Here is a 27458-nt window from a genome sequence, read left to right as displayed (position 1 = left end):
ATTTTTAGTTTATTTAATATTTTAAACTTTCACTATATGTAATGCTAAGGTATATAAAAAAATAAAAGAAAGTATAGCATTTTACCCAAAAATATTTGATGTTCTAAAGGTTTTTCAATTTAAATGAAAAGTATAAGATAGAAGTATTTCTATTCTTAACATGAATTCACATCACATTTTACTTTGACTGACACAATAAAGGTTTCATAGATCTACATACAAATATTTACAAAAATCAAATTTTTTTTTGTTTTGATATATTTTAATTTTTTATTATTTTTTTATTTTAAACATGCATGTTTTGAAACATCTGCACAGGAGTCTAAAATGTTGGTTGAAAATAATAGCTTATACTTTAAAATACATCCTTTTACCTATAAGATGTGATGACTTAACTTGCACTGGATCTGATTGTATAAAACTGTGTGATATGTACATGTATCATAAATATTATTTAAAAACTACTGCATCTGTGATAGGCAAAAAAAATTATTGTTTAATGATGGATGATTGTAGGTGAATTACTTAACTACAGCAGCATAGTATTGATATTGGTTTTTATATCAGGATTAGGAAATGCTATTTTTATACACTTTTCATAGATGTTAAATGTAACTTTTATGTAGTTTTTATAAGTACCTGGTGTGTTATCTGCTTTAACTAAAGCATATTATACAATCATTTTTTACTTAGGAAGTATGAAGAAGCACTAGAATTTCACCAACAAGCCTTGGTTTTGAATCCTCAAAATCCAGCATCTTTTGCAGCAGTTGGTTATGTTCACAGTCTTATGTGTCACTGGGCACAAGCAGTTGAATATTTTCATAAGGTGTGTTTCTGTTTAAGTCTTGAAAACTATGATTTGCTTGTATGATTTTCTTTTAAAATTATTTTTCAAAATTTCATTTAGAGTAAAAATGAAAATTATATATTTCTCTCAAAAAGAACTAAAAGTTATCTATGTTAAACTATAGCAGAAGTTACAGTTTCTGTGACAAAGTGAAACTGCTTCTTAATTTTGTAAAATCATAAGTGGTAAGACTTACGTACGAGTGATTTATTTTATATTAATATCTAAATAGGGGTTATGTATAGTCTATATATTAGGTTTTATTGTTTATAAAGGTAGTATTCAAATTACAAATGAGTTGTTTCCCAAAAATGGTTTCTAAGGCATTTGTTCTGTGTTCACAACTCAATTTTCTATAGACCTAATGTTATAAATGGTGGTTATATCATGTACCAACTCACAAAAGCCTATTTAACTCATAATTAAGCTTAAATGTGTTATTTTTCCAACCAACGTAATACAGTACATATACATTACAACTAATAATAAATAAATATTAGTTAATAAACATAAAAAATTAACTTTTATTACCAATATGCACTTTTAATATTGCATACATTGAGTCCTTGTCAGGCTTTTACATACGTGTGTGCCAGGTTCTTTGCAGTTGGTGTCTCTGACATGTAGGCAATAAATTTCAACAATAAACAAACAACATACAGTTCACTTGTTTTTAAAATATATTAAAACAAGTCAAATATGCATAAAAATGTTCATTACACACTTAATCATCGTGTTTTATTTAGAGTTTTAACCCCTTAAATACGGATGCCATTGTTTCAAGTTTTATAATATTAATATCAATGTATTTTAATGAAATTATTATTATCAATTCCATTATCCTCTTGAGCAACAAATTCCCAGCCCTTGGCTTCTGCAGATAAGGAACTATTGGAGGGAAAGGAAACGAGAGTCAGAGAAGGATATGAATGATAAAAGGTTATAGTTACAGGTGATTCCTTGACAAGGCATGTGGATAGGATAATCTGTGGAGTAAATGAGGAAAAAAGAATCGGATTATGCTATCCAGCAACACAGGTGGAGGATATAATTGTCATAGAAAGAGATATAAGAAAGGGGGCTAACAGAGTTGCAGTTTTAGTGGTGCATATAGGGACTAATAGAGAATTGTATGTCAGAGGAGCTAATTAATAAGTACAAGGGATTGATAAAGGCGTTTAAAGTAAAAGGTCATAACTTATTTTTGTCAGGAATACTGTTCACCATTAACTGTGGAGTTGAAGTTATAAGTAGGTAAATAGGGCTAAATGCTAGGCTTAGATTAGTTTGTAAGTGTTAGAAGATAGGCTGGTTGGATTTGTGGGATCAGTTCAGTATAAGAAAGGAACATTTTGTAATAAATGGTTTACATTGAAAAAGCTTGTTTGCTAAGACTATTAACTCAGTTGTAAGGAACGTTTTAAACTAGAACTAGACAGTGATGAGGGCCAAGATAAACTAAATTAAAAAAGAATAAGAGGCACAGAAAAGATTAGCATAATTATAAGGATAGGCTTAATTGTTACTATTATGATGTTAGAAGTATAACAAATAAAATAGATAACTTTAGAACAATGGTAGGAATGGATGATTTTGATTTGATAGGAATAACTGAAACATGGTTAAACGTAGAGGAACTTGGTGACATAAATTTCTTTTAAATACAGCTGTACAGGCTCACAAAGGGTGTGAAAGATAAAATTAAAGAAAAGCATCACAAATTTGAGAAACATAAATTGATTGAAATGAAAGAAGACTTAGAAGATTATAGGATATCAAGAAAGTTGGTGAAACAAGAAATTAAAATATTAACAAGGATCTGGGAGAAAAGGTTGGCTGAAAATGTAAAAATTAACACAGTAAGGATTTCCTCAAATATGCTAATAGTAAACAAAATATTAGAAGGGTGATTTGACCCTAAGTGATGAAAAAGGAAGGCTAGTATCTGATGATTGGGGTGGCTAGGTTATTAAATTTTGCATTTTCTAGAGATTTTACTAACAAAGATTTAAGCAGTATTCACATCTTGAACAGTTGATAAATGGAAACAAGATCTGTGCATTAATTCTGTGCTGGTTAAGAAAAAAAATTAATGGTTTTAAAAAATTGTAAGGCTCCTGAGTCAGATAATATCTCCCCAAGGGTTTTAATGGAGATTAAAGATTGGGTATGTAAGCCACTTACTACTATTTTTTGTTAGTCATTGAGTAGTGGGCAGGTACTAAAAAATTGGAAGTTGTCTAATGTAACTTCTCTTTTCAAGGAGGTAATAAAAATTGTCCCGGTAATTATAAACCCTTAGTCTTATATAAGTTATGGGAAAAGGTTTTGAAAGTCTGTTAAAAGATGCTTTGCAAAGTCCTTGAACAAAGTTTAGAAATTTATTGAAGAGACAGCATGGTTTCACTAAGGAAAGATCTTGCTGTACAAATCTTTTGACCTTCTATAAAAAGATTACAGTTTATGTATATGAGGATAAGAGTGTAGACTTGGTGTATTTGGATTTTTCCAAAGCCTTTGACAAGATGCCTCTTAAAAGGTTTGTAAAAAGTTGTTTCTATGGGTATAGGAGATAAGTTAACAAATTGGATAAAAGAGTGGATGGGTGGACAAAATCAGAGAGTTGTTGTAAATGGAGTTCAGAAAAGCTGGATTAATATCACAAGTGGGGTACTTCAGGACTCAATCTTAGAGCCTTTGCTCTTTTCGACTGACATCAATGACAGATGAAGGGATACTTAAATTTGCAGATGATATCAGGTCTTAGATGTTGCTAGCTGTGAAGAGGATGCTGTTGATTTAGATCATTTATTCAGTTGGGCAAATAAATGGTAGGTGAGTTTTAATAAATGCAAGATAATGCATTGGGTTATTATAATTTGAATGGAAATAACTATAGGACAAATAGGATTTTAGGTTGTATCTACAAAAATACTGAATACAAGTCTGAATAGGTAATAATTTTCTTGTACAGATCATTGGTTAGGCTGCAAAAAAGAATGCTGTGTTCAGTTTTGGGCTCCTTACCTAAGGAAAGATATTGAATTGTTAGAAAAGGTTCAGAGAAAGATTACTAAAAAGGTGCTTGGGATGAAGGGATTGTCATACCAGAGATGCTGAAATCTCTCAAATTGTTTTATCGTGAAAAAAAGAAAAGTTTTGGGGATTTGAAGAATTGTTTAAGATTGTAAAAGGAATTGATAATGTAGATGCATCAACATTTTTCATACTTAAAAGTGAGAGTTATAGAACTGGGCAACACATACCTAGATTTAGGCAAGATAGACGCCATCTTCAGCTAAGGCAAAGACAATTTTATTTTTCAAATAGGGATTGGTGGCCTTGAGATGTTGTAAAGGCAGTAAATTTAAATTAATTTAATAGAAAGCTTGATAAGTACACGAACAATAAAGGCTGGTTTTAAGATTCTTTTTGTTGCTTTTTTTAAGTTAGTTTAGAGTGTGGAATAACCAAGATGGACTAGTAGATTCCATATTGTCCCAAAACAATGACATTATTATAATTAAGAGTTTTATATCATCTAAATTTTCATTTCTGTATCTTAAACATCTAAAACAACAAGTAAAACATAAGTCTATGCTGTCATGAAGACCTTTAGTCTTCCCTATCTTGGCTGCGTTTTAGTGGACTAACATCTTGTAATATACAGTCACATTTCAATTATTATTCATTATGTATGTTTTTAGATTATCAATATTTAGAAATAAATTATTAATCTTATTTTTCTTAAAACATAGAACAATAAATCAAGAAGTAAAGCAAACAACTATCTCTTCTCACTATGACCTTTGTACTCAGTTACTACTTGACATAGGTTATTAAGCCTTTTAAAGCCTGATACCATAGAATTCCTCTATAATTTATTAAGCTTAGTAACTAAGATGTATTTAGATTTTAAATAATATGAAACTTTGAGCAGATTAAAGACACAATCTACCTTTATGATATCTAGGTTCAAAATAAAATGTGGTAGCCTTTTCACAGATTAAAAACCTGTATGTGGTGAGGGGACTACCCAGAGAAGGTTCTATACTTACAGTTTACTTCCTCTGGGATTTAAACGTCCACCCTTGTGTTTTTCGTGTGTAGCGACCCATGAAGGAGAGGAGAGGATTGAGATGTTGAGCAGTCTAACCCTAGCACACCACTTTAGCCTTGAATTTCTGCAGACAGGTTGCCTTGAGGTGTACCATCACTGTCAGTTCTCTCTATCTGTTTCCTGGTTTCTATGATCAATCAGATTTTGATGCTCCTGTTGAACAGTTGCCATCTCCCTCTTTAACCCTGGAGCACTTTAATGGACATTTTAATATGTATTTTAATAATTTTTTATTTTTTATGGGTTGTTTGACACGGGTAACCTAGTTGCTTTGTGTCAATAAATGCCAAACATGCAATCACAGATTAAAATGGCTGATAAAACCACAAAGAGGACACTTTAAGCTGTCTATAAGTTATTCACATATACTGTAGAAAGAGTATATAAGAGACCATTTCAATCAATAGAATCAGTTGAATTGGACTATAGTGTTTGTAGGGAGGGAATGGTAACAAAAGAGATTGTTAAAAGCACATAGATAAGATTTTCTGTGGCTTAGATACACAGAAAGGAATTATGCTATCCAGAATCGAGGGTGAAGGATATAACCAACAAGGCAAGTAATATAGTAAAGGGTACTTGCAGTTATGCACTCTTTACAATGTTCAGAGGATCAACTGATTCAGGAAAGGATGGATCAGAAGAACCAACTGTTGAGTGCAAAGCATTGATAAAGGCATTTAAGGAAAGGTATCATAAAGCAGCTGTATTTTTTTGCTAAGTCTACTAATTCAACTGTGTGAATAACCTTTGACTAGAACTAGTGGTGGGGGTAGAATAAACTAACTGTAGGAAAAATATGTTGAAACAGAATAGAAAAGTAGTTTTAATTACACGCTAAATTGTTATTATTGTAAAGCTTAGAACTTAGAAGTATCACAGAGTTGGTAGACTGTATATGCAGGCATAATATGAATATAGTGACAAAACATTTTAGTTTAAAAAGTGATTTCCACTCACTTTGATTTGTTCCTCTATCATGCGAGCCCAAAATGTAAGGCAAAAAGCCATCACTAAGACACCAAACCAGAAAATGACCAACACACCAAATTCTTCATCTTTCTCGTTATTTCAGTTGAAAACACATTACCAGTAATTTATAACTAATATCAGTTTAAACATAATTCCACTCTACGTTTCTTGGCAGTGCATGATGTCATCACTTAGTCATAATAACCAGCAATCATTTTTAATTTTTAAAAATCAAGATGTTAGTGAAAATGATGTTATCATTAAACCTTGAAGTTAGTGTGTGTGTTTTTTTTGTTTTTTTTTTCTTCCAGAAACTGATTTTTCTTTAAAAAACATAAGCACAAAATGAAATGGGAATTACCAGCCAATAATAGATGAATATTAGATGACTGTAACATGTAGAATAGCCAGTGCTATGTACACTATATAAACAGTGGAGGAGTAAAATAAAAAAATGAAATTGAATAACATTAAACTTTATTACATATAGTCATAGAATACACTAACTTTCAGACAGAGATAAATGTCACAGTACAAGTAATAGAGTTTTGCAAGTGTAAAATGAAGTAGGAATGGTGACAACAATCAAGAAGGCAAAGAAGAATATGGGAATGATACAGCTTTCAGTATTAAAATTTAATTAGGGCATAATACAATCGTGATGCATGTGACTCCCCGAATGCACTTTTCATTTAGCAGTGCTTGCACTAGGACATTATTCTTTTTTGTCTTGATTCATGTTTGAGAGTGAAGTAGCTCTCAGAGTGGTTTAATACAACATACTCTTTTTTTATTTTCTTAGTATTCATATTCTAGTCATATTTATTTCTTACTTCAGTTGCTTTTGTAAACTGATACAACAGAAAATTGTAGGTTAACGTTGCAAATTTGGGTGTCTCACATTCAGTAGACACTTTATCACGGACTTCAGGTGTTTGTGACTTATCAGGAAAATTGGGTATTGTTTGTATTCACAGGGAGATTGAACGTTATATGGGTCAGCCTCTATCTTCAAACATTTCCCCCACTTTCTCCTGAACCTGGGCAGGCACACAAGGATTTTGATTGCCTGTTTCCATCTTTGAATTAGCCATTTAAGATTTTTTTTTTACTTCGATGGTTTTCTTGGGTATGTGATTTTTTTTTATCCCTTGGTCCGATATATTCTGACCTGTATTTGTCATTACTGCATGAATATATATCCCAACTCTGCTTGATTGTTTTCCCCACACCCCAACATTCGGGTTCATGCTGAACAATTTGCCTCTCAGTGGTGCTAGTATGGCTTGCTCCTTACGGGCTTTCATATCTCAACCAACAACTGTTGAATTTGGCTTTTAACCCCTAGTGACACTTGTCAGTAAGTAGTGTACTTCCATCACTGATGTTTGGGTTCTTCATGTTTTATCAAAGGGTCTTGAAATTCCATTTCTTGTCTCAGGTACTTCCTTCCTTCCCTTCTCCTCAAAGTTACATAACTTGCTAGCATCTGTCAGAAGCTGTAGAGGACCCTCCTTACTCACCAAGCTATCATTCACTGTGTTTTTACTCCCACATGTTTCTTGTTCCCAAAATGACTGGGGACTGGATACCTGTTATTGAGTTGTTCGCCTCCCATGTTTCATCATGGAATACTATATTACTCTTCAGTTAGCATTTTGTCCATATGTATGGATGACCAATATGGGTGTCTCCAATGTTTATCTTCATATTTCCACCTCAAAATGATCATGTCCTTTTCTTTTGTTTGTGTTAATATTGCTTCTTACCATTCAGGCTCATTTCTGGTCCTTATGTTTTCTGTCAGGTAGTGAGAGCTTTTGTCATCATCTTCAAGCTCTGGGACTGCATTTCCATTTTTACATGGATGACTGACTACTTCTGGTCTATTCCAAACAGAAGTTGGCTAGTCATACTTAGTAGATTCTTCTCAAAGCTGCATGGGTAGGCTGGATGATGTGTATTTCAGTGTCTTTTTCAACACTTATCTCAATCGGGGTCAAGAATCTTCTCTGACTCTGTTCTATAAAATTGTAATTTCACCATGCTCTGTCTGGTCTGTCACTTTCTACAAGTGAGGTTCTGTTACTTTTTCTGGGATATGGTCTTCCATGAAATCAATAATCTCCTTTGGCCACAGATATACGCTCCCTTCAGTGAACTTCGCTTGATCAATGGAAACTGGCTTGGGATTTTTTGGATGATGCCATGTCACTTCCTCCTTTACTTGGTTGAACAAGACACAAACATTGGCAGGTGTCCTGCTTCCTCCTCCTTATCCAGATTTACATCTGTTTACAGATGCATTGATGGGGCTATGGTGAATGTGTCAATCACCAGGAGGCTTCAGGTGATTGGTCTGTTTGTTAGGTTGTAGATCACTTTTATTCTATTGCCAGATATTGTCTGGTAAGGATCCATTCCAACATTTCAATATATCAATCACCAAGGTGGCATCCACTCAAGATCCCTTCAAGTACCAGTGTTGGATGTTCTCAACGGGTGTTGTGGACATTGTGCCTGATGCTGGTGTTTGGGTATAGTGCTCAAAAAACCCTGGCGTTGCTGCAATGTCCTTGCATGACATTGTAGTGCGTCCCCTCATAGGGCTCCATGGTGGGTGGGGTCAGTGGGTACCGAAATTTTTATTTTTCCCTATGGATCCTTTTTCAACAATTTTAAATAAAATAGTGAAAAAACAGTCAATAGGTAAACGATCACGTCTTGAAGACTGAGCAGCAATCTTCAACATTTGTAACACATGTACCCCATTTTCTTATATTACATTCTCTTTCAGAAAAACCTTTAGGGCAAATGTCCTCCTTTTTTATTCAGAAGGGACTAGAGGGTCTTGCTGGCTCTCCAAAGCCAGTAAAGAAGCTTCAATCTGGAGACATATTAGTTGAAACATCCACAACCCAACACAGTGAACTTTTCTTGAATTTAAAGACAATTGGGGATATACCTATTGAGGCTACCCTTCATGCTACCTTGAATTCATCACGAGGAGTTATTGTTGAGAGGGATTTGAAGAACGTCCCCTAGTTAGAGATTCTCGCTGGTCTCTCTACTCAAGGAGTTTCTGCAGTGAGGCGCATCTCCACTCGCAAAGATGGAGTTACACTGCCAACAAATACCCTCGTTTTGACATTTACATCATCACGTGCACCTGCCACTATCAAAGTAGGTTATCTAATTTGCAGGGTACGGCCATACATTCCAAACCCTCTCCGATGTTTCCAGTGTCAGAGGTTCGGGCCACTTAAAGACATCATGTCGTGGTTCCCTGATGTGTGCTTGTTGTGGTAGCAAGGACCACGATTCCTATGAATGTGACATGAACCCACATTGCATCAACTGCAATGGTTCTCACCCTTCCTACTTTCGTTCTTGCCCAAAATGGTTGGAGGAAAAAGAGGTGCTGCGTTTGAAAACGACTCATAACATTAGTTATCCTGAGGCTCGGAAATTGCTGCCCGCCACTACGTCTCGGACATATGCTGTTGCACTTCGTTCCACAACTACAGTGGGAGTGCAGACAGATCTCTCTGTGCCTCCAAGAGAATCTTTTTCTAAACAAATGAAAAGCCTTTTGGCCTCCATGGTTAAAAAGGTTGATGAATCGACTTCCACACCCATCTCTGTTCCCCCATACATTCCAACAAACCTCAAGATCCACATCCTTCAGTTTTAAATACAGGCATTTCTTCTGATACATCTCTTTCTCCCACCCCAAGATGCAAAACAATCATTCATTTGCATCCTTAGTCACTGGAATCCCCTTCCAATAACAAAGACCTGCCCAATCAACCCAGGGCAGGATTTATGGAGGGTGATAGACCTCCTCCGACTAAGGACAGTAAGGAAAAAAAGACAGGGTCGTAAACAGAAAGGTTTTCTCCCGACATCGCCTACCCGTCATTAAAAATGGCCACCTTGATACAATGGAACTGTCGAGGTTTACGTTCTAATCTGGATGATATCAAAATACTGATTGCTTCCTACCATCTTTTATGTCTTTCCTTACAAGAAACATTTCTAAAACCTGCTGATACAGTCACCATTCAGCAGTTTTCTCTGTACAGAAATGACAGGCTATGTGATGGACGAGTACATGGAGGAGTGGCACTATTGGTTGATCAGCATGTGTCCACCCTGTCTTTGTCACTCAACACACCCTTGGAGGCTGTAGCCATCCTTGTTTCCTTGGGTCATACCATCACTGTTTGTTCTCTCTACCTGTTCCCTGGAGAGACATATGATCAATCAGACCTTGATGCTCTCATTGAACAGTTGCTGTCTCCCTTTCTACTCCTGGGGGACTTTAATGGACATCATCCCCTCTGGGGAAGTGCTGTTATTGATGGGAGGGGTCGCTCTGTAGAACGTGTGTTCTCTGATCACAACCTTTCTCTTTTCAATACTGGTTCTTCCACTTATTTTCATGCACCTAGTCAGTCCTTTACTGCTATTGATCTCTAAATTTGCTCTCCTTCATTATTCTCCCATTTTTCATGGAGGGTTGACAACAATCCACTAGGCAGTGATCATTTTCCTATACTTTTGAGAGAAACTGTCCGTGGTCGATGCCACCCTACCCGTATGCCCCGGTAGAAGCTGGATCAGGCAGACTGGTCCAATTTCACTGCTCTTGCAGAACTTGATCCATTGTCTGTCAGCCATCAATAAACAACTGTGTGGCAGTGGTAACTGGCTGTATTATACAAGCAGCTGCTCAGTGTATTCCTAAAACCTCAACATGTTTTCCATGATATCCTCGTCCGTGGTGGAATCCTGCTTGCCACTTCGCACGGAAGGCTCAAAAAATGGGCCTGGGATACTTTTCGTAGATATCCCACACTTGCGAACTGCGTCGCTTTCCAACGGGTAGGTAAGATGTCAAAGCCAGAAGGTATCTTGGATTAAGTTCACAACTAGCATATCTTCTACCACCAGTTGCAAGGTCGTATAGGACAGGATTTGAAAGATCAGTGGGCACTACAATTCTGTCCCCCTCTCGATCTTATTCTCTGATGGTCAGGAGGTGGCTGATGTCCGGGAGCATCACTGATACTCTAGGTGAAAAGCTTTTGCCGGGTATCTAGTACTTCTGCTTGTTTTTCCACTTTCTTGGCCATCAAGACTTGGGCAGAGTGTTCACCTCTTTTCTTTTGAACTGACTGTTTCTTTGACTATAATTGTCCCTTTACACTGGTGGAACTGAAAATGGCCCTTCATTGGTCTGGCAGTACATCTGTTGGACCTGATGATGTACACTATGACATGCTGCACCATGTATCTCCTGCTTCTCTTGATGTCCTTCTAATTGTCTTTAACCGAATCTGGCAGGAGAATGTTTTTCCTGATGCCTGGTGCCAAGCTATTATTTTACATTTCTCTAAGCCAGGGAAAGATCCCAAGATTCCTTCAAACTACCGTCCAATTGTTTTGACGAGCTGTCTCTGTAAGACCTTAGAAAGGATGGTTAATGCTCGTCTTGTTTGGTTCCTCAAATCAAACAACCTCCTCTTGCCCACCCAGTGTGGTTCCAAAGACAGCACTCCACCACAGACTGCCTAATTCGACTTGAAACATCAATCAGAGAAGCCTTTCTCAAATGCAAACATCTTGTATCAATATTCTTTGACATTGAGAAGGCTTATGACACAACAAGGAGGTATGGCGTTTTGCGAGACCTCCATACATATGGGTTACATGGCCATTTACCAGTGTTTATTAAAAATTTGTAATGGACAGGAGATTCCAAGTTTGTTTGGGGGGTTGACACTTTCCTGTTCTTTTGTAGACGAACTTGGAGTCCCTCAGGGCTGTGTTTTGAGTGTCACACTTTTCAGTATAAAAATAAATACCATCACTGAACAACTCCCTCTCACTGTTGCGAATGGGCTGTATGTCGACGACTTTCATATCTCGTGTCAGTCGTCGAACATGAAATATATTGAGCAGCAACTACAAACTGCCCTCAATCATGTACGGAAGTGAACTATTCACCCTGATCTTGAACTTCATATCGATGAAGTTTCACTGCCAGTGGTCCCTGAGACCAAGTTCTTGGGGCTTATCTCTGACCGTAAGCTGACCTTTATACCACACTTAAAGCAGCTATGGGTCAAATGCACAAGAGCACTGAACATCCTCTGTGTCCTCTCTACTGCCAATTGGGGAGCAGATCAATGTTCTATGTTAAAGGTATATCGTGCTCTTATTCGATCAAAACTCGAATAATGTTAGCTGGCAGTTTACTTGGAGTGAGCAATGCGAAAACAAGCTTTTCCAAATAAAACCATATATTGGTCTTTGGCCGTCTTGCTTCCGTAAGGATCTGAAAGATGAAGTTGTTCTAACTAGACTAAGCATTGGTCACAGTTTTTTAACTCATCGTTTTCTTTTATCTGGAACTGATGCACCAAGGTGTAGTTTGTGTGACACTCAGATTATTATGAACCACATTTTACTTTCTTGTCGTCGTTATGACTCTCAACGAGGGCACCATTTTAGACACGTTCTGTCCCAAGGTTTGTCCATAACCTTACAAAGTGTTAGTGGTGATGGTGACACTGTCCACCTTCAATCGGTGATGACAAGAAAACCCACTTGTAGAGAAAAATATATATGTAAAAACGGCTTGTTTGGGTTGAGATTTTTTTTTATGTAGAGGAGTTAACTACATTTCGACCTCCTTCTTTGTGAACCTAACGATGATTAAAAAAGGTCAAAATGTTGTTTGCTCCTCTACATAAAAAAAAACTCAACCTAAACCGTTTTTACGTATATACTGTCCATCTCTGTAATGTTTTTAGTTTTTTAAAGGCCATTAATTTTTTTAATACTATTTAAATTTTTTAATTCATACCTTACACCTTTTTATGTGGCTCCCTTTTAAAAATCACAGTTCATCTAGTTTGATTTAAATTTAGAAACTGGCTGTGAGATTAAATAACTCAAAACCAGGACTGGAAAGGCCAACTTCCAGTGACTGACGGTGGTTTTTTTACTTACCTGTTCCTGGCGATTTATGATAATTACAGTTATGCTACAGAAAGTCCTTTACAACTTGAATTACTGTAATTTTTCTCTTAACGTTGTAGACTAGATGTAAACATTAGTTTTATGCTATTTAAGTGTTGTTGTTTTTTAAAACTTTGTTTTGTTTTACCTTAATTTCCTTTTATGAATTTTATTAAATTTACTTTTAACTTTTTATCGGATGTTTGATGCAGATATCCTAGCTGCTTTGTGCCATAAAACACTAAATCAACCAACCAACCTCCCTTTTGGCCTAATTTCCTTCCCTCTGTTTCTCATCTGTAACCCATCCAGATCCAGATGGACTTCTGTGTCCTGTGCATGACCTTCATTATTATATTGCCTGCACAGCTTCTTTTTGTGGTTCCCATTCCTATATCTTTATCCTGTGGCATAGATTTCTTCCCTTTTACCCTCACCCATTGAGTTCATTGTTTAATCCAGTTGGCTTATTCCTCCTTGTTCCCTTCCCACCATACTTTGTTATGTGTTACCTCTGTTCAAACCTGACACTTCTTTTCCCTCACTTCTCATTTTCAATGAACATTGAAGGAAATCGTACAATCGGGCATATGTACCAACCCTAACATGTTCATCTCCCATTACACAGGGTAAGTCTTTATTAATACTTTCTATCTTAGGCTCATTCTTTATACCTTCTTTATATAGATCCCACTTTTTGGTGAGTGGTACCTGACCAGATATTCTTTAACTCTGAATCTCACTGTATGTCATATTTATTAGTGCTTTCCTTTTCATGCACTCACCTTCGAGATGAAGTGTTTCACAAGATTGCCTGTAGGTAAATAATTGGTATGGTCTGCTATTCATAATAGGGTTTTGTGATCACCCATTGTACTGTCTTTGGTATTAACATTCCTTTTGGCTCTCTAATACATTCTCAGCTCCCCCTTTCTTTTAGTGGAATATGTGAGTCCTTACCAATTCCAAAATGCTGGGGTGGTTGACCATGGAGGCACCCTGCTGGATGTATTCGACATCAGATGGTTATAACCATTCACTTTAGAGTAAAGCAGTGGTGTTCTTCCAGTGTAGGTGTGTAATTTCTTGTGATTAACCCTACTATAGAGTGAGATGTGAAACTACAGTTTAACCCTTCAAGTAGGAGCTCTCATCCTACCCTCATGTGGATGTTCATACCCCAAGAACTAGTTTTGGATTTCAAGTTAACCAATTAATATAGATCCTCACACAGGTTTCAGGTTGTCTGTTTTTCTCCTTTGATTTCTTCCTTTTGTGTTGTGGGTCAAAGAAGAAATACATGTGATTGTTCTAATTCTATCCTTGTTTCTTCCTCATTTTCTCTTATTTCGTGGATGTTTTTACTTTTTGGATAATTCTGATCTGTTTCACAGTCACAGGCATTGATTACATCCAGTTGACTTCCTTTTGATACTGAACATCAAATTCAAAGAGATAATCCTGTGTAATATCCATGAATCAGAATTGACCTGAATTCCCCAATTCTTGGGTTTGAGGTGAAGACAGTATGATCTTCATCCTTCCCTTGGTGCAGATATACCCTACAAAGAGGTTTTGATGTAGTTAACTTACATGGGACACATCTTCATTTGCCCACTTTTCTTATGGTGGGAATTAGTTACCATATCTTTCTCCATTTAAGATCATTTTCATGCTACATTCTCTCCTACTCAAATGTGCTCTTCTTTTCCATCGTGATTTCTTACATATTCCACAAATTGGCAAAGAGCATACCTAGATCAGAAGTGGTGTGATTTCCCTCTTATTCCTTCACTCTCACTTCCAGTGTTTCTGTTATTTGCCAAAATTCTAATTGATAGTTTGATAGAGGTGCATAGAGAGAGAGTCACATTCATCGCTTGAGTGTAATATACTCCTATTGATAGAGAAGTGACACACGATGATTTGCATGAAAGGCATGCTGGAATAATTTGATTTCAGTAGAGGGGCACTGTGAAGACTTGTGACATTCACAATAAAAAAAAGTTTGCATATAGAGAGCAGCAATGAGTAAGAATAACTAATCGAGTGAGTACAAGGAAGTACCTACTTTAAATACATTTTTAGTGTAAGGAAATTATAACTTTGGCTACAATGTTTAAATTGACTGCAATGGTGGGAAATGTGGAGAATTATAGATGATCAAAATCATTGGTCAGATAATAAATTAGAAAATAAAAAATGTATGTAAAAAGAGGTTGGTTAAATATATAAAAATTAATATTAAAGAATTCTTGAAATACTTTAAGCAAAATATTGAGGGATAATGCAGAAAGAGAGCTAATATTATTATTCTTTTCAAGGGAGGTGATGCATATTTTCCCAGTGTATATATATATATATATATATATAAATCTTACATCAGACGTGAGAAAAATGTTGGAAAATCTGATAAAAGATGCTTTGAAAGGTCATGTGACAAAGTTTAGAATTTTATTGGATAGTCATCATGTTGTCACTAAGGGAAAATCTTGCTTTACGCATCTTTTGATATTCTTTGAAAAAGTTACTGCTTATGTAAAGGAAGGTAAGAGTGTAGATTTGGTGTATCTCGTTTTTTTTAAAGCATTTGACTAGGTGGCACGTAAAAGGCTTGTAAAGAAATGTATCTAAATTTGCAAATGATATCAAAGTCTTGGGCATGCAAGCTGTGAAGAAGATGCTGCTGATTTATAAAATGGTTTAGATCATTTATTAGGTTAGATAAATAAGTGGCAGATGAGTTTTAATTATGATAAGTGCAAAATATTGCATATGGGTTATAATAATTTGAATTGTGGATATAATTTGGATGTGAATAACCTTAACAGTGTTACGAAAGAAAGGGATCTTGGTGTAATAGTTGATAAGTTTATTAAGCCATTCAAACAGTACGGCATTGTTTGTAGTAGAGCAAATGGTATTTTGTTATATCTACAGAAGTACTGAATATTAGTTTAAAAGGCTATAATATATATGTGGTTAGGCCACATTTGATGTATTGTATTCTTTACTGTAGGAAGGACATCAAATTGGATGGGGAGGTTAAATTTTCAGAATTTATTCATCTTGAAAAGAGAAAAATTAGAGGGATCTGATTCAGGTGTTTAAATTTGTCAGGAAGGTGATAGTGTTGATGCATCATCTTTTTTCATACTTAACAGTGAGGATGGTAGAACTAGGGAACAAACACAAATATAAATTTTGGCAAAATTGGAGCCATCTTCAGCTCAGACAGTTGTATTTTTCTAACATGGTGATTGGCCATTGGAATGGGTTCCTTTCAAATGTTGTAAAGACAGTAAGTTTAAGAGAAGGCTTGATAACCATATGAATGATGAGAGTTGGCTTTGAGATTTTATTTAATAGTTTTAGTTTACGAGTTGGGCCAGCTTAGATAGACCAATAGATCTGTTGTTGTCTATATTATGTTATGAGAGATGACCAATTTAATTCTGAACACGTTTTAAAAAATTGGAAAGTTTAAAGAATGATAAAGCTTCTGGGTCAGATAATATTTACTCAAGGGCTTATAAGGTGGTTTAGGATTGGATATGTGAGCCACTTATTGTTCCTTTTTATGAGTCATTAAATAGGGGACAGATGCCAGAAAATTGGAAAATTCATTTTTACTAATCCACTTTCCATTTTCATATCATTTTTCTAGAAAAATTTTTGTAACTAAATAGCTAGCATCTTAAATTAGTGCAAGATTTCAGGTTTTTCAACATAATTGATTAGTTTATTATTGCCTGTGTAATTACCCATATTGAGTCACAGTTATTAAACAAAGTGCTTAGCATTATAATAATTGGAGAATTTAGGATCATGTTGTTTTTTTAAATACTTTAATTTATTATTTATCAGATTTTATCATATACACACGTAATATCGTTCAGTATTTATTGATGTGCTGCAAATTAGACTTCCAAATCATGCATAAATTGTTACATTAATTTACAAAACACTGTTCTTCAATTGATATAATAATTTATTATGTTTATTGAGAAGTAAATGTTAATAAAATTCAGGTTCTGCTAAAGCACAATCTGATTGTTTGTGGAGTGGTAGGTAGTTTTCTTATCCGAAAAGTAATAAGATAAAATTAGTCAAATGCTCAAACCAAATGTAGTTGTTCTTGGCATGAGAAAATATAAGTTGCACATCCCCACCTATAAAACATGAAAAACGTAAATTGAGTTTGATTTTTTAGGAAAATTCAAAGATTAAAAACATAGGTTTACAATGTAAGGTACGTGTACGTCAATATTATCCTCTTTGCAAATCTCCATATATGTACATAAATACATTTTTATGAATAAAAAGAAAATCATTGCAGCCTTTCAGAAATTCACACACCACTTTTGAATTAAGACACATGAAAATTATTTGCACACATTCAGTTGTTCCCTATTCTACAAAATTATTGTTTTGTGGTTATAATACATATTCAAGGTTGAGAATCAACTGCCATGTTAATAGATTCATGGAATTTCTATTGTTAACTTGGCCATCCAGGTTTGATAGGTTTGGGATGCAATGCTGGGATAGGAGAAAAAATTATGTTTTGTCTACTTGAATGTTCATTCAAACCCAAAATTGATATAAAGGCTTCTTTTAAATGGATAACTTATGAACAGTAAACAAGTTGCAAAATATCTTCTGAAGTGAAAAATATCCAAATATCTTGGAAGTACACAAATTATATGAAGTGTAATGGTGGATAATGAAAAGAATCAGGATAGAGGTAGGTTTAAATCTTTCATTGTACAGCTTATTCTTGTACTCCCTCCCTTATGTGTAGAATTACATAGAAGTAGAACTAGGCAATTAGTGAAATTTGCTAATCAATTAACAATTAATCATCAGGCTCATTAGTTAGTTACATTCAACTAATCAATTATTATCATGAGATTAATTAATCTTTCTATTTCCAACTTTTTTTTTTTTGACTCTCCATTCTCTAATATGATAGATAGCTTGAAGTCTAACAGCATAGGATTAACTTGCTTTTTCAATCCTAAGCTGTTGTTCCTGAAAACATATCACATATGCAAATTAATACAAAACTTAAACTAAAAATAGGATTTGTATCTACCTGTAGATTGTTACCTACATATTTTCACAGGACTACTAAATTAAATAAAGTGATTATTTGTTCAAAGTAACTTACTTAACTTTTAAGATTTCATGTAATAAAATTTGTATTATGTACACTGTGTGTGTATAATATATATTTCAGTAGTAAAAAAATAATAAATAAATAAAATATTCTGATCCAGAAAACAGACAATACAACATTTTTTAAAGGAATTAGTAATGATTCTAGGTGACCTCTTTGTAAATAAAATCATATTAAATAAAAATGATAAGCCACATTTGTCTTCAGTATTCTTCATTCACTCAAAAAATGTTGATTGCTAAATAATGTGCTCATTTTAACTGCTATCATCACAAATCACTAAACATGAACTAATAAAAGTCTAAAAATATGTAATACCTTAAAGTCATTAATCTGTTTAATTATGATTAAATAGGATATCTAAATGTTAGATAGGAAACAATGAATATGGAAGAAAAACAAAATTCTGCTATACATTGTATGATATTTAAACATTGCCTAGTATAGTTTGATTTACTGATTTTTCAACAGGCACTTCTTCCATCCTGTATTGTGAAATATAAATGTATTAATTGTATTAATGTGTTCTTTCTACTGTATCATTAACTTCTTGCTGAACTGATAAGTCTTCAATAAGCAAAATTGCAACCTACAGCAAATCACAGAGTTAGTCTTCTGTGTCACATATTATATTTTCATTTTACCTTTGCTGAAATGAAATCTGATATAATCATTAAACAGTTGGTACACAATGCCATAATGCTATTCATGCCTAAATTAATTTAGGTTACTGTATAGTGAGTTGAAATGGACTTTAAAAACCCATAAATATTACATACTCATCCAATTATAAGAGGCCTAACTATATTTCTTTTGATTGCTGACCCAAGCTGTGCTGATGAACTTTGAATAAGTGAAACTGTAATAAACAAGAAAGGGTTCTGCAAATCAGGAAATGCAATTAGGCTTCTATGTTACAAATTATATTTTCACTTTTATCTTTGGTGAATTTTAAAGTAATCTATTTTAAAATAATACTAAATATTTTAAGCACAGATAAGATACAAAATAAATTATTGAAGTTTTTAAACGATAATGCATTTCAAATTGTAAGAAATTAATACAGGAGTTTTGTGATACGTTTATATATTTTTAAGCACAACATATTGTGACAATTTCAAACCTTACTATTTATATATGCAATGTCAAAGCATTAATTATTTCATATTTTTTTAATAAACCTAAGCTGTTTTCCAGTTTATAAAGTAGAATAAATAAAATGAAAGATTTTCAGTTGTAAATGTGCTCAAAATATTAAAAAATGTATATGACCAACGTTTCTGAGACAATAAGCTGTGAAGTTACGTACAATATTTGCATATATTTACATATATATTTGTACATGTAAAAAGTAATTATCAGTTATTCACTAAGGCCATCTTAATGACCTCAAGGTATTAATTTCTATATTATTTTCATGTGTAACCAGATAACCTTTGATCTCAATTTTCAGTTAGTGATCTAATGTTCATTTTTTACTTTCACTTTGTGATAGGCCTTAGGACTTCAACGTGATGATACTTTCTCAACGACCATGTTAAAAAATGTAATTGAGCATTTAATGAACGAAATGATTCCTTGTGAAGGTAAAAGTATTTAATAAAAGTTGTTGATGTTGTTCTTTAACTACACACAAAATATTTAGTGTTTAAAAAATATTGTTTTTGTCATATTAGCTTTTGTTTTCTAATTTAAAAGATTTCCTAACTGCAAACATTATTTTATAAAGCAACTGTTTCTCTACAAAACTTCAAGGGAACATAGTCTTTGGACTTTACAAAATATTGCAATACACATAGTAATTTGAGTTAGGTGATTAGTGATATTCAAGTCTATTAATCAGTTAGTGTGCCACACCTCTTAATGTAAAAAAAAACACACAAAACACGAGAGTTCTAGCATCATAATTTTTTTTACCCACATTTTTATTCTGACATGGTATTCATCTTTCTATGGTTTTTCACAAAAGTTGCAAATGGCAAGATTTGGTAACTGATCTCATATGATAGACTATTTCTAAAGGTTACCATTTGTACATTTTGTGGAGAAAAACAACAGCTTTTTGTCAAACAGTATATTTTGCTAGAACTCTTATGGGCATTTTTCCCATTGTTGTCATTAATGTCAACTAAATACCATCATGTAGTTGCCATTATGCTTGTTTTTCAACCTTATCTCAAATTATTTGTAAAGTTTATAAATTGTCAAAAACATTTTAAGCCTGTATATGTACTCTTTTAATATGTGATAGTTAATTATTGCACTATCCAATCATATTTGAACTTTGTTTACATATGTTTTTAAAGCTGTTTTAATAGTAAATGATCAAACCAGTTGATTTTGCACAATGCAAGATATAAGAGAAATAAATGAAAATTCAATATATTTATAGAAAGCTATTCAAAAGTATAAAGAGAAAAATTTTAAAAGAAATCAACAATTAGACTATCTTGTATAGAAACAAAATTCTTCTATGCACAGATGAATATGTGAAAGTGTTTCTTCGTGAATTTCATTAAACAGGCATTAGAAAATGACAAAATATAAATTATAAAATTTTTTGAGGTGAAATTTATCAATCTTCTTTTTAAATTCCCTTAAATTAACTGCATCCACCATAGTATGTTTCAAAGATCAACAATAAAGCTGTCATAGCTAAACATAACTTCTTTCCTGCCCAGTTTATATTTTTGTCCCCTTGTCAACATTTTCAACATTAAATATGAAAAAAACAGTAATGCATCACAGAGGCATTTGAACCAGGGGTGCTGCAGCACACCCCCACTTTTATATATTTGACTTAAATAGCAACTGTAAATTATACAGTTATATTAATTTTCTGGGGAAAGCATACCCCCAGACTCTTTCTAGATTGAGCTGCTTTTTGGTAAGACAGAAGCTACTTTAACAGCTCTTTATAATTTCAATTTCTAATTGTGAAATCTGCATGGAAAAATGTTAAAATGTATTAAAAGATAAATCTGTAACTCTTTATTATTACTTGCAACATTTTTGGCAGAAGCCCTTTGTCAGGTTGTATAAACCATCTCATATGCAACATGGTTTATTCTGCCTGATGAAGGTATTCTGCCCAAAACGTTACAGGTAATAATTTAAAATGTTTTTGTTATAGACGTGTGCTTTTTTTGACATTTTCTTATCCTAGTAGCACTCTTCTGAACCATTTTCAACAGTTCAATGTCTTCTCCTAGGTAAGGAATCCAAGCTTAAATACAGTACTCCAAATTGGCCTAACCAGTGACATATACAATAACATTTCAACCTCTGTAGGTTTATTGAATATACCAGCCTGTTTAATTAAGAGTTATTAATTTGTGATTTAATATTTAATTATTAGTTAATATCTTATAAGAGTGTTAAAATTTAATTAATTTAGAAGCAATATTTATGACAAATTTTATTATGTAACTTAATGAGTCTTATGTTGTGTATGCAGTTTGATTGTTTTACTGTACTTTATTAATACCATTGACATCCTCTTACTTGAAGCTTATAATTTTTTCTAGTAATGTGAATATTGTTGACACTAGAAGGCTAGATATTTTTAGATTTTGCTATTGTATGTTATAAGTATGTGCAGATACAAGGGTACAAGTAAAAAGAAATGGAAGTGAAGTTAGACTGAATGATTGCTAGTTTAGCCATAATGGGTGTTGTCTAAAGTGAGTTTCACAGCTTTCAAGCTAATAAGAAAGAAGAGGGGAATAATTTGTCTTGTCTTAGGGCATTGATGACAAACCCATGGCATGCATGAGGAAGGTGGCATGCAAAAGAATTTTGCTGGCATGCATTATGCAGTGCTGCCTTTTGATTCTTTAAACCCTAATGCTAACCCATAATAAACGCAGCAGCGAATAATCTTGTTAAACCCAGGAGTAGTGAAAAATCTTCACAGGAGACATCTCACTTGGCTTCAGCTTTGCAGTTGCAGGAACATGTGACATTGGATGGCAGGTTTTGAATTTCTCACTGATCCAGTGTACACATCAGTACTTGAGTAAAAATTGAAGTAGACTGTTGGTATTGGCTTTACACTGCTTATATTTTTTTTCTGTTGTTTGTGAGTGAAATTTGGATGTTTAGCAATAATAACAATAAATATGCATTTATTTTTTGCAGTAAATATATGAATTATATTATTCAAATTGTGTTATTTGGCATGGCATGCATATATTTGTGATCAGTTAGTTAATTATAGATTTATTTTTATATCAATAACAAATTTTCATCTGCTGTTATGTTACAGTAAGTTAAACTATCATATTTAAGTTAATTGGTGAGATATTTTAAAATTGTATTTACACTTTTTAGCTTGTCAGAATATCAGCTCAACCAGCAAAAAAAAGAAAAACGTTAAAATGGAAGGAGCAGCAGCAGAAATTTTCAAGAATCATAGATTGAAAGATTTGGTATGATCAAAAATTATGACAGAGCATTATGCATCTTATGTTCTGAAACAGTGGTGTGCAGGATTTCCTCTGTAAAGTAGCATTATGAAACTGTTCATAAATGGCTTTGTAATAAAAGTGATCAAGAACAAAAATAAAATTTTCTTTAGAAGTCAGCAACAACAACATGCAATCAAATGTTTTAATGAAATTTGACTGCAACTTTTGGGATTTCGAAGATTATTGCTCAACATGGAAAACCCATGGTGATGGGGAGTATATTAAAGAATCATAGCAAGAAAGTACTCCTTTTCTTTTTAATGGTTTTCCAGAAAAAGAAAATATTATTCAGTGCATTAACGAATTGCCAGTGAGTGCAAACACAGTAAAAGATAGAATATTAAAGATGGAAACAAACATAGCAGAACAGCTAACAAAAGGTATTAGTTCTTGTAAATTCTTTTCCATTTGTCTTGATGAGAGCACTGATATTACATAATCAGCTAAGATAGCCATTATTGATCAATTTTGTAGGAGTGATGGAATGTGCAAAGAACTGGTTGACTTGGTAACATTACCTGAACAAACCACAGGGGCTAAAATATGTAAGGCAGTAGTACACAAATTATCCAGTTGACAGGTTGACTTTTCAAAAATAGTTTCCATAACAATTGATGGTGCACCCAACATAATGGGTAAAGAAGCAGGTTTTGTAAATCTGTTTGCAAAATATGTTGGACATTACTTGTAGGCTTTTATTGTATTATATACAAGGGGACTTTGTGTGCAAAAGCTGGCTTTAAGGAACTTGAAAAAGTGATGGAAATTGTAACCAAAATAGTTAATTTTATTTCTGAGCATGCTTTGGAAAAAAGACAATTTAAGAATTTACTGAGAAAGGTGAATTCGTTATACCCAGGACTACTTGTGTCCGACAATTTTTGTTGGCTAAGTAGAAGATCTGTTCTTAAACGATTTGGTGAGTGTTTGGATGAAATTCATCCCTTTTTAACAAATGAAAACTTTTCTTGTCAAGAATTATCTGATGTTGTGTGGATTTGTAGATTGATGATTTCTGCAGATTTCTCCTCACACATAAATGACTTAAACACCAAATTGCAGGGATCTGACAAAACACTTGGTGTTATGTTTGAGAACATAAAAGGTTTTGAAGTCAGACTGAAAATTTTTAAATGTGATATTTACAAAGGTACTTTTAAATATTTCCTAAACCTAAAAAAATACATGACAGATTTTGAAATTCATGAAAAACTTCACATTCAGAGCTTGCAAATGGGATTTTCAAGCATCATTAATTCAACTTTTGAACAATTTTCTTTAAGATTTAATAAATTCAGATTATTTGAAGAAACTGCAAAATTCATTAAGTATGCATACAGTGTAGCATTAGACAAACTGCATTTGGAAATATTGCAGTGGATTGACTTGGATAATTTTTAGATGCAACTGGTTGATTTACAAAGCAGCTCAATTTGGAGGCAAACTTTGTCGACTTAAGAGCTACACTAGAAAATATTAAAAAAGATCAGTTAGTGACTGGAATAACAAAGAAAATTGCAGAAAATGAGGTTCTGAAACTCTGGAATTCTATTCCTGAAACTTTTGACTGTCTGAAAAATTTTGCAGTGGCAGTATTAACAGTATACAAATCATTATTTTCAGTGATGAACTTTGTAAAGTGTAATTACAGGAATAGACTTCCTGATGAAACTAGTGCTGCATACATAGCTCTCAAAACAAAATACAAGCCTGATATAAAATATCTGTTATTGTTGGTGCAGCAGCAAAAGTCTCATTAAGAATAAAATGTGTTTATTTTATTTTCCTTGGTTTTTCAGTGTTGCATAATATGAACCAAAGCTCATCATTTCCCAAAATGCTTTCTGTTAATAGTAAGACAATAAATAAATGTAAATAAGCAAGAGGGCTCCTCCTTTTTCTTAAAAAGAAGTCATTATTATTGTTACTAATTCATTAATTTTATTTATTGTGAATTACTATACTTATAAGATGTTACTCCTAAAGCTGTTTTGTTTAAAATAACTCAGAATAATAATAAATGATAATCCACTGCTAAAAATTGCCATGGGCATGCAAGAGAATTTTTAGAAGATTATTCCCCATTTGGGTGCACTCTCTCTATCATAGGGTGTTCTAAAATAATTGAACCCACCTGTTTGGACCTTGAGGTAAAGGAAACACTTGTTTAAATCATGGAATATAGTTGTGATAATCAGTAGTGTAACACTGTTTTGTACATATGTTTGACTTGTTTAAATATATTATTTTAAAACAAGTGGAATGTGTGCTGTCCCTTTATTGTTTATATTTATTGCCAACAAATTATGTGCACCTACTGTAAAGAATCTGGCACTATAAAAACTTGACAAAATACAACCTAAAATTCTATTTGTAGTAACACAAGCAACAGTGCATTGCTTGATTTGCTAAGGAGACTGATCAATCAGAACACCAAAATTTTTTTCTTCTATAACATTGTTGAGCTTATTCCTACTAAAATTATATTAATAATTCAAATTGTGTTATCTCATGTGCATTTACTTTGAATTTACTATAATTAAAAGCCATCTGCCATTTATTCACACCACTGATCATATAATCCAGATCCTTTTGTAAGACATAAGAACCCGAAACGCTAATGTCATCAGCTATTTTAAATAATTTACTTACCATTTCTTCATTTATGTCAGCGTAACTCAAAAAGAGCAAAGATCCTAACATGGAGCCCTGAAATACCCCAATCATAACATTAATCCAGAAGTTTTTTGTTGTTGTTTTTTAATAAGCCTGTGTCATCTTGTCAAGTGCTTTTTTTGAAAATCTTTACATATCACATCCCCACCTGTAACCTCATCAAAAAATGTCAAAAGTTTAGTGAAGCAATATTTTGCTCTAGTGGAACCATGCTGACTATCTAACAGAAGTTTAAACTTAGTTAAATGACTTTGTAAATCAACTTTTATCAACCTTCGAAAACTTTTTCCACTGCTGGTGCAAGAGTATTAGGCCTATAAATACCAGGACAATTTTCAGCACCTCACTTATTTTGGACATCAACCATACAAAATCAGCTTTATAATGAGTATTCTATCTTCTGAACAAGGAAAAATTAATTTTGTAACAAATGTATGTCTTAAAAGCTGCTGGTATCCTAAGCATTACTAACTTTGATGTAAAATTTTCAAAAATCGAAAACATTGTTAGGTTTTGGAAAAAACTAAGGTGTGAAAGTTTACCATGGCAACATTTAATTTATGTTTTTATGGTTATTTAGGAATAATTAATTACTGGTTGAGGCCAAAAATCAATTGTTGTAAACAGTTGTGTTGACTTCAGAAAAAAATTAGAAAATTTTTTTACAGTCATTAAGAGACCAATCAAATAAAAACACTGGCATCTGGTTTTTTTTATATGATAGTCTAAAATTGTTTGGTTGTTTTCTTAATAATTTCTTGGAAAAATAGAGGAGTTGGGTGGATGATTCAACCACCTTCTTCCCCTTCCATTGACCCATTGTTTATAAAACATTGAAAAATACATGTTAGAGTTATGTAATTATAAATTAAAAACATGACACAGCATAAAAAACAGTAAAAATCACAATATGTAGCCAGCCAATTGAATTCCATCTAGTCAGCAGTTCAAAATTAGTAACAGGCATTAATAATACTTTGCAATACTTAATATTGAGCAAAGTTATTAACAATTGGAATCAAACTCTAGATCCTCAATTCCCCCACCCCACCATTATGTGGCATTTTGCTCGGAAACAAAAAACATAATGGCAATATATCTTTTACATGGGTGGATGAAATAATTTGAAACATTAAATAACTACAAACCCTAATTTCTCTTAGTTGATTACTTTTGTGATATTCAGTTTAATTATAACTTCAATTAACTGTTTCTTTGAGTAATCAGAAACATTTATTTCAGTTGATTATTTTTGTGATATTAATCATTTAGTTACAAGATACTAATTGATGTAATTGCTACTTATGGGTAGTCAGTTAAATTGTATCTGGCAGGCAGAGAACAAACTTTTGACCTTCCTAGGTCATCTTCAGGTTAACAGAGTTGATTAAATTGCCCAGTTCTAAATTGTTGTAATTTGTGAAATTATACCACTTTTAATGCATGTTGAAAAACCTTCAATTAAATGTTTGTAGTTTTTAAATATCTAATAAATTAGTGTTCTCCAAATGTTTAATTTAGGGTAAGCTTATACCAATCATTTTTTTTACTGTTAGTTAATGTAATATTTACATTAGATGTATGTGACTGTTAGCTTTCTTCTGCATTTAAAATGCTTTTATGATTAATATTAACAATACATCATATTTGTTCTCTTAGGTATTCCAGATGAGTTACCCATTTATGAATTTCCTTCTGAGCGAAACTTGGCTCTTTCAAATAGCAGCCCCATTATCCCAACAGAACAAAGTGGTACTGGCTTTGAGATTGAAATGGAAGCAACTGACTGACAAAATTTAAAATGTATGGCAAATGAAATGTGGTTGTACAGAAAATGAAAGAGCTAACAGAATCTGTAACTCATTTTTCTTACAGCTTGATGTTTTGTGAAATTAAAAACATCTGTGTATACATTGAAATTCTTCTATTTTTTTAATATATGTGTTATTCACTGTAATGTATCTAAAAGAGCTTCTGAGATATTTGTAAAACTTTGAACTGTTGTTGTTTTTCTGTAGAAAAATTATGATACTTCATTGTCAGTAATCTTATGAGCAATTTTTTTATAAAAAAAAAAGTATTAAAGGTACTCCTCAGTCATGATATTTTACTAAGCACTGAAATTATGTCTTATGCCCTTGCTGTGAAAGTTATTGAAAA

The 27458-nt window shown here is 33.2% G+C and overlaps 1 protein-coding gene across 3 annotated transcripts in view; it reads left to right on the top strand.

Annotated features, from left to right (window-relative positions):
• Window positions 1-27217, top strand: part of Cdc16 (cell division cycle protein 16) — a 149799-nt gene extending 122582 nt beyond the window's left edge. Inside the window, exons 15-18 of one of the 3 annotated variants that reach the window (XM_076517560.1) lie at window positions 694-829; window positions 19649-19739; window positions 22486-22583; window positions 26958-27217. In XM_076517560.1, the coding sequence (XP_076373675.1) occupies window positions 694-829; window positions 19649-19739; window positions 22486-22583; window positions 26958-27098 (466 nt within the window). In that variant the 3' untranslated portion in view covers window positions 27099-27217. The remainder of the gene's footprint in view (window positions 1-693; window positions 830-19648; window positions 19740-22485; window positions 22584-26957) is intronic. The other 2 variants (XM_076517561.1, XM_076517562.1) reach the window with 2 other exon arrangements.
• The last annotated feature ends 241 nt before the right edge of the window (window positions 27218-27458 follow it).

The sequence above is a fragment of the Tachypleus tridentatus genome, chromosome 8, assembly GCF_004210375.1.
Source record: "Tachypleus tridentatus isolate NWPU-2018 chromosome 8, ASM421037v1, whole genome shotgun sequence".
NCBI classification, from domain to species: Eukaryota; Metazoa; Arthropoda; class Merostomata; order Xiphosura; family Limulidae; genus Tachypleus; species Tachypleus tridentatus.
This window is presented reverse-complemented; position numbering and strand designations above follow the sequence as displayed.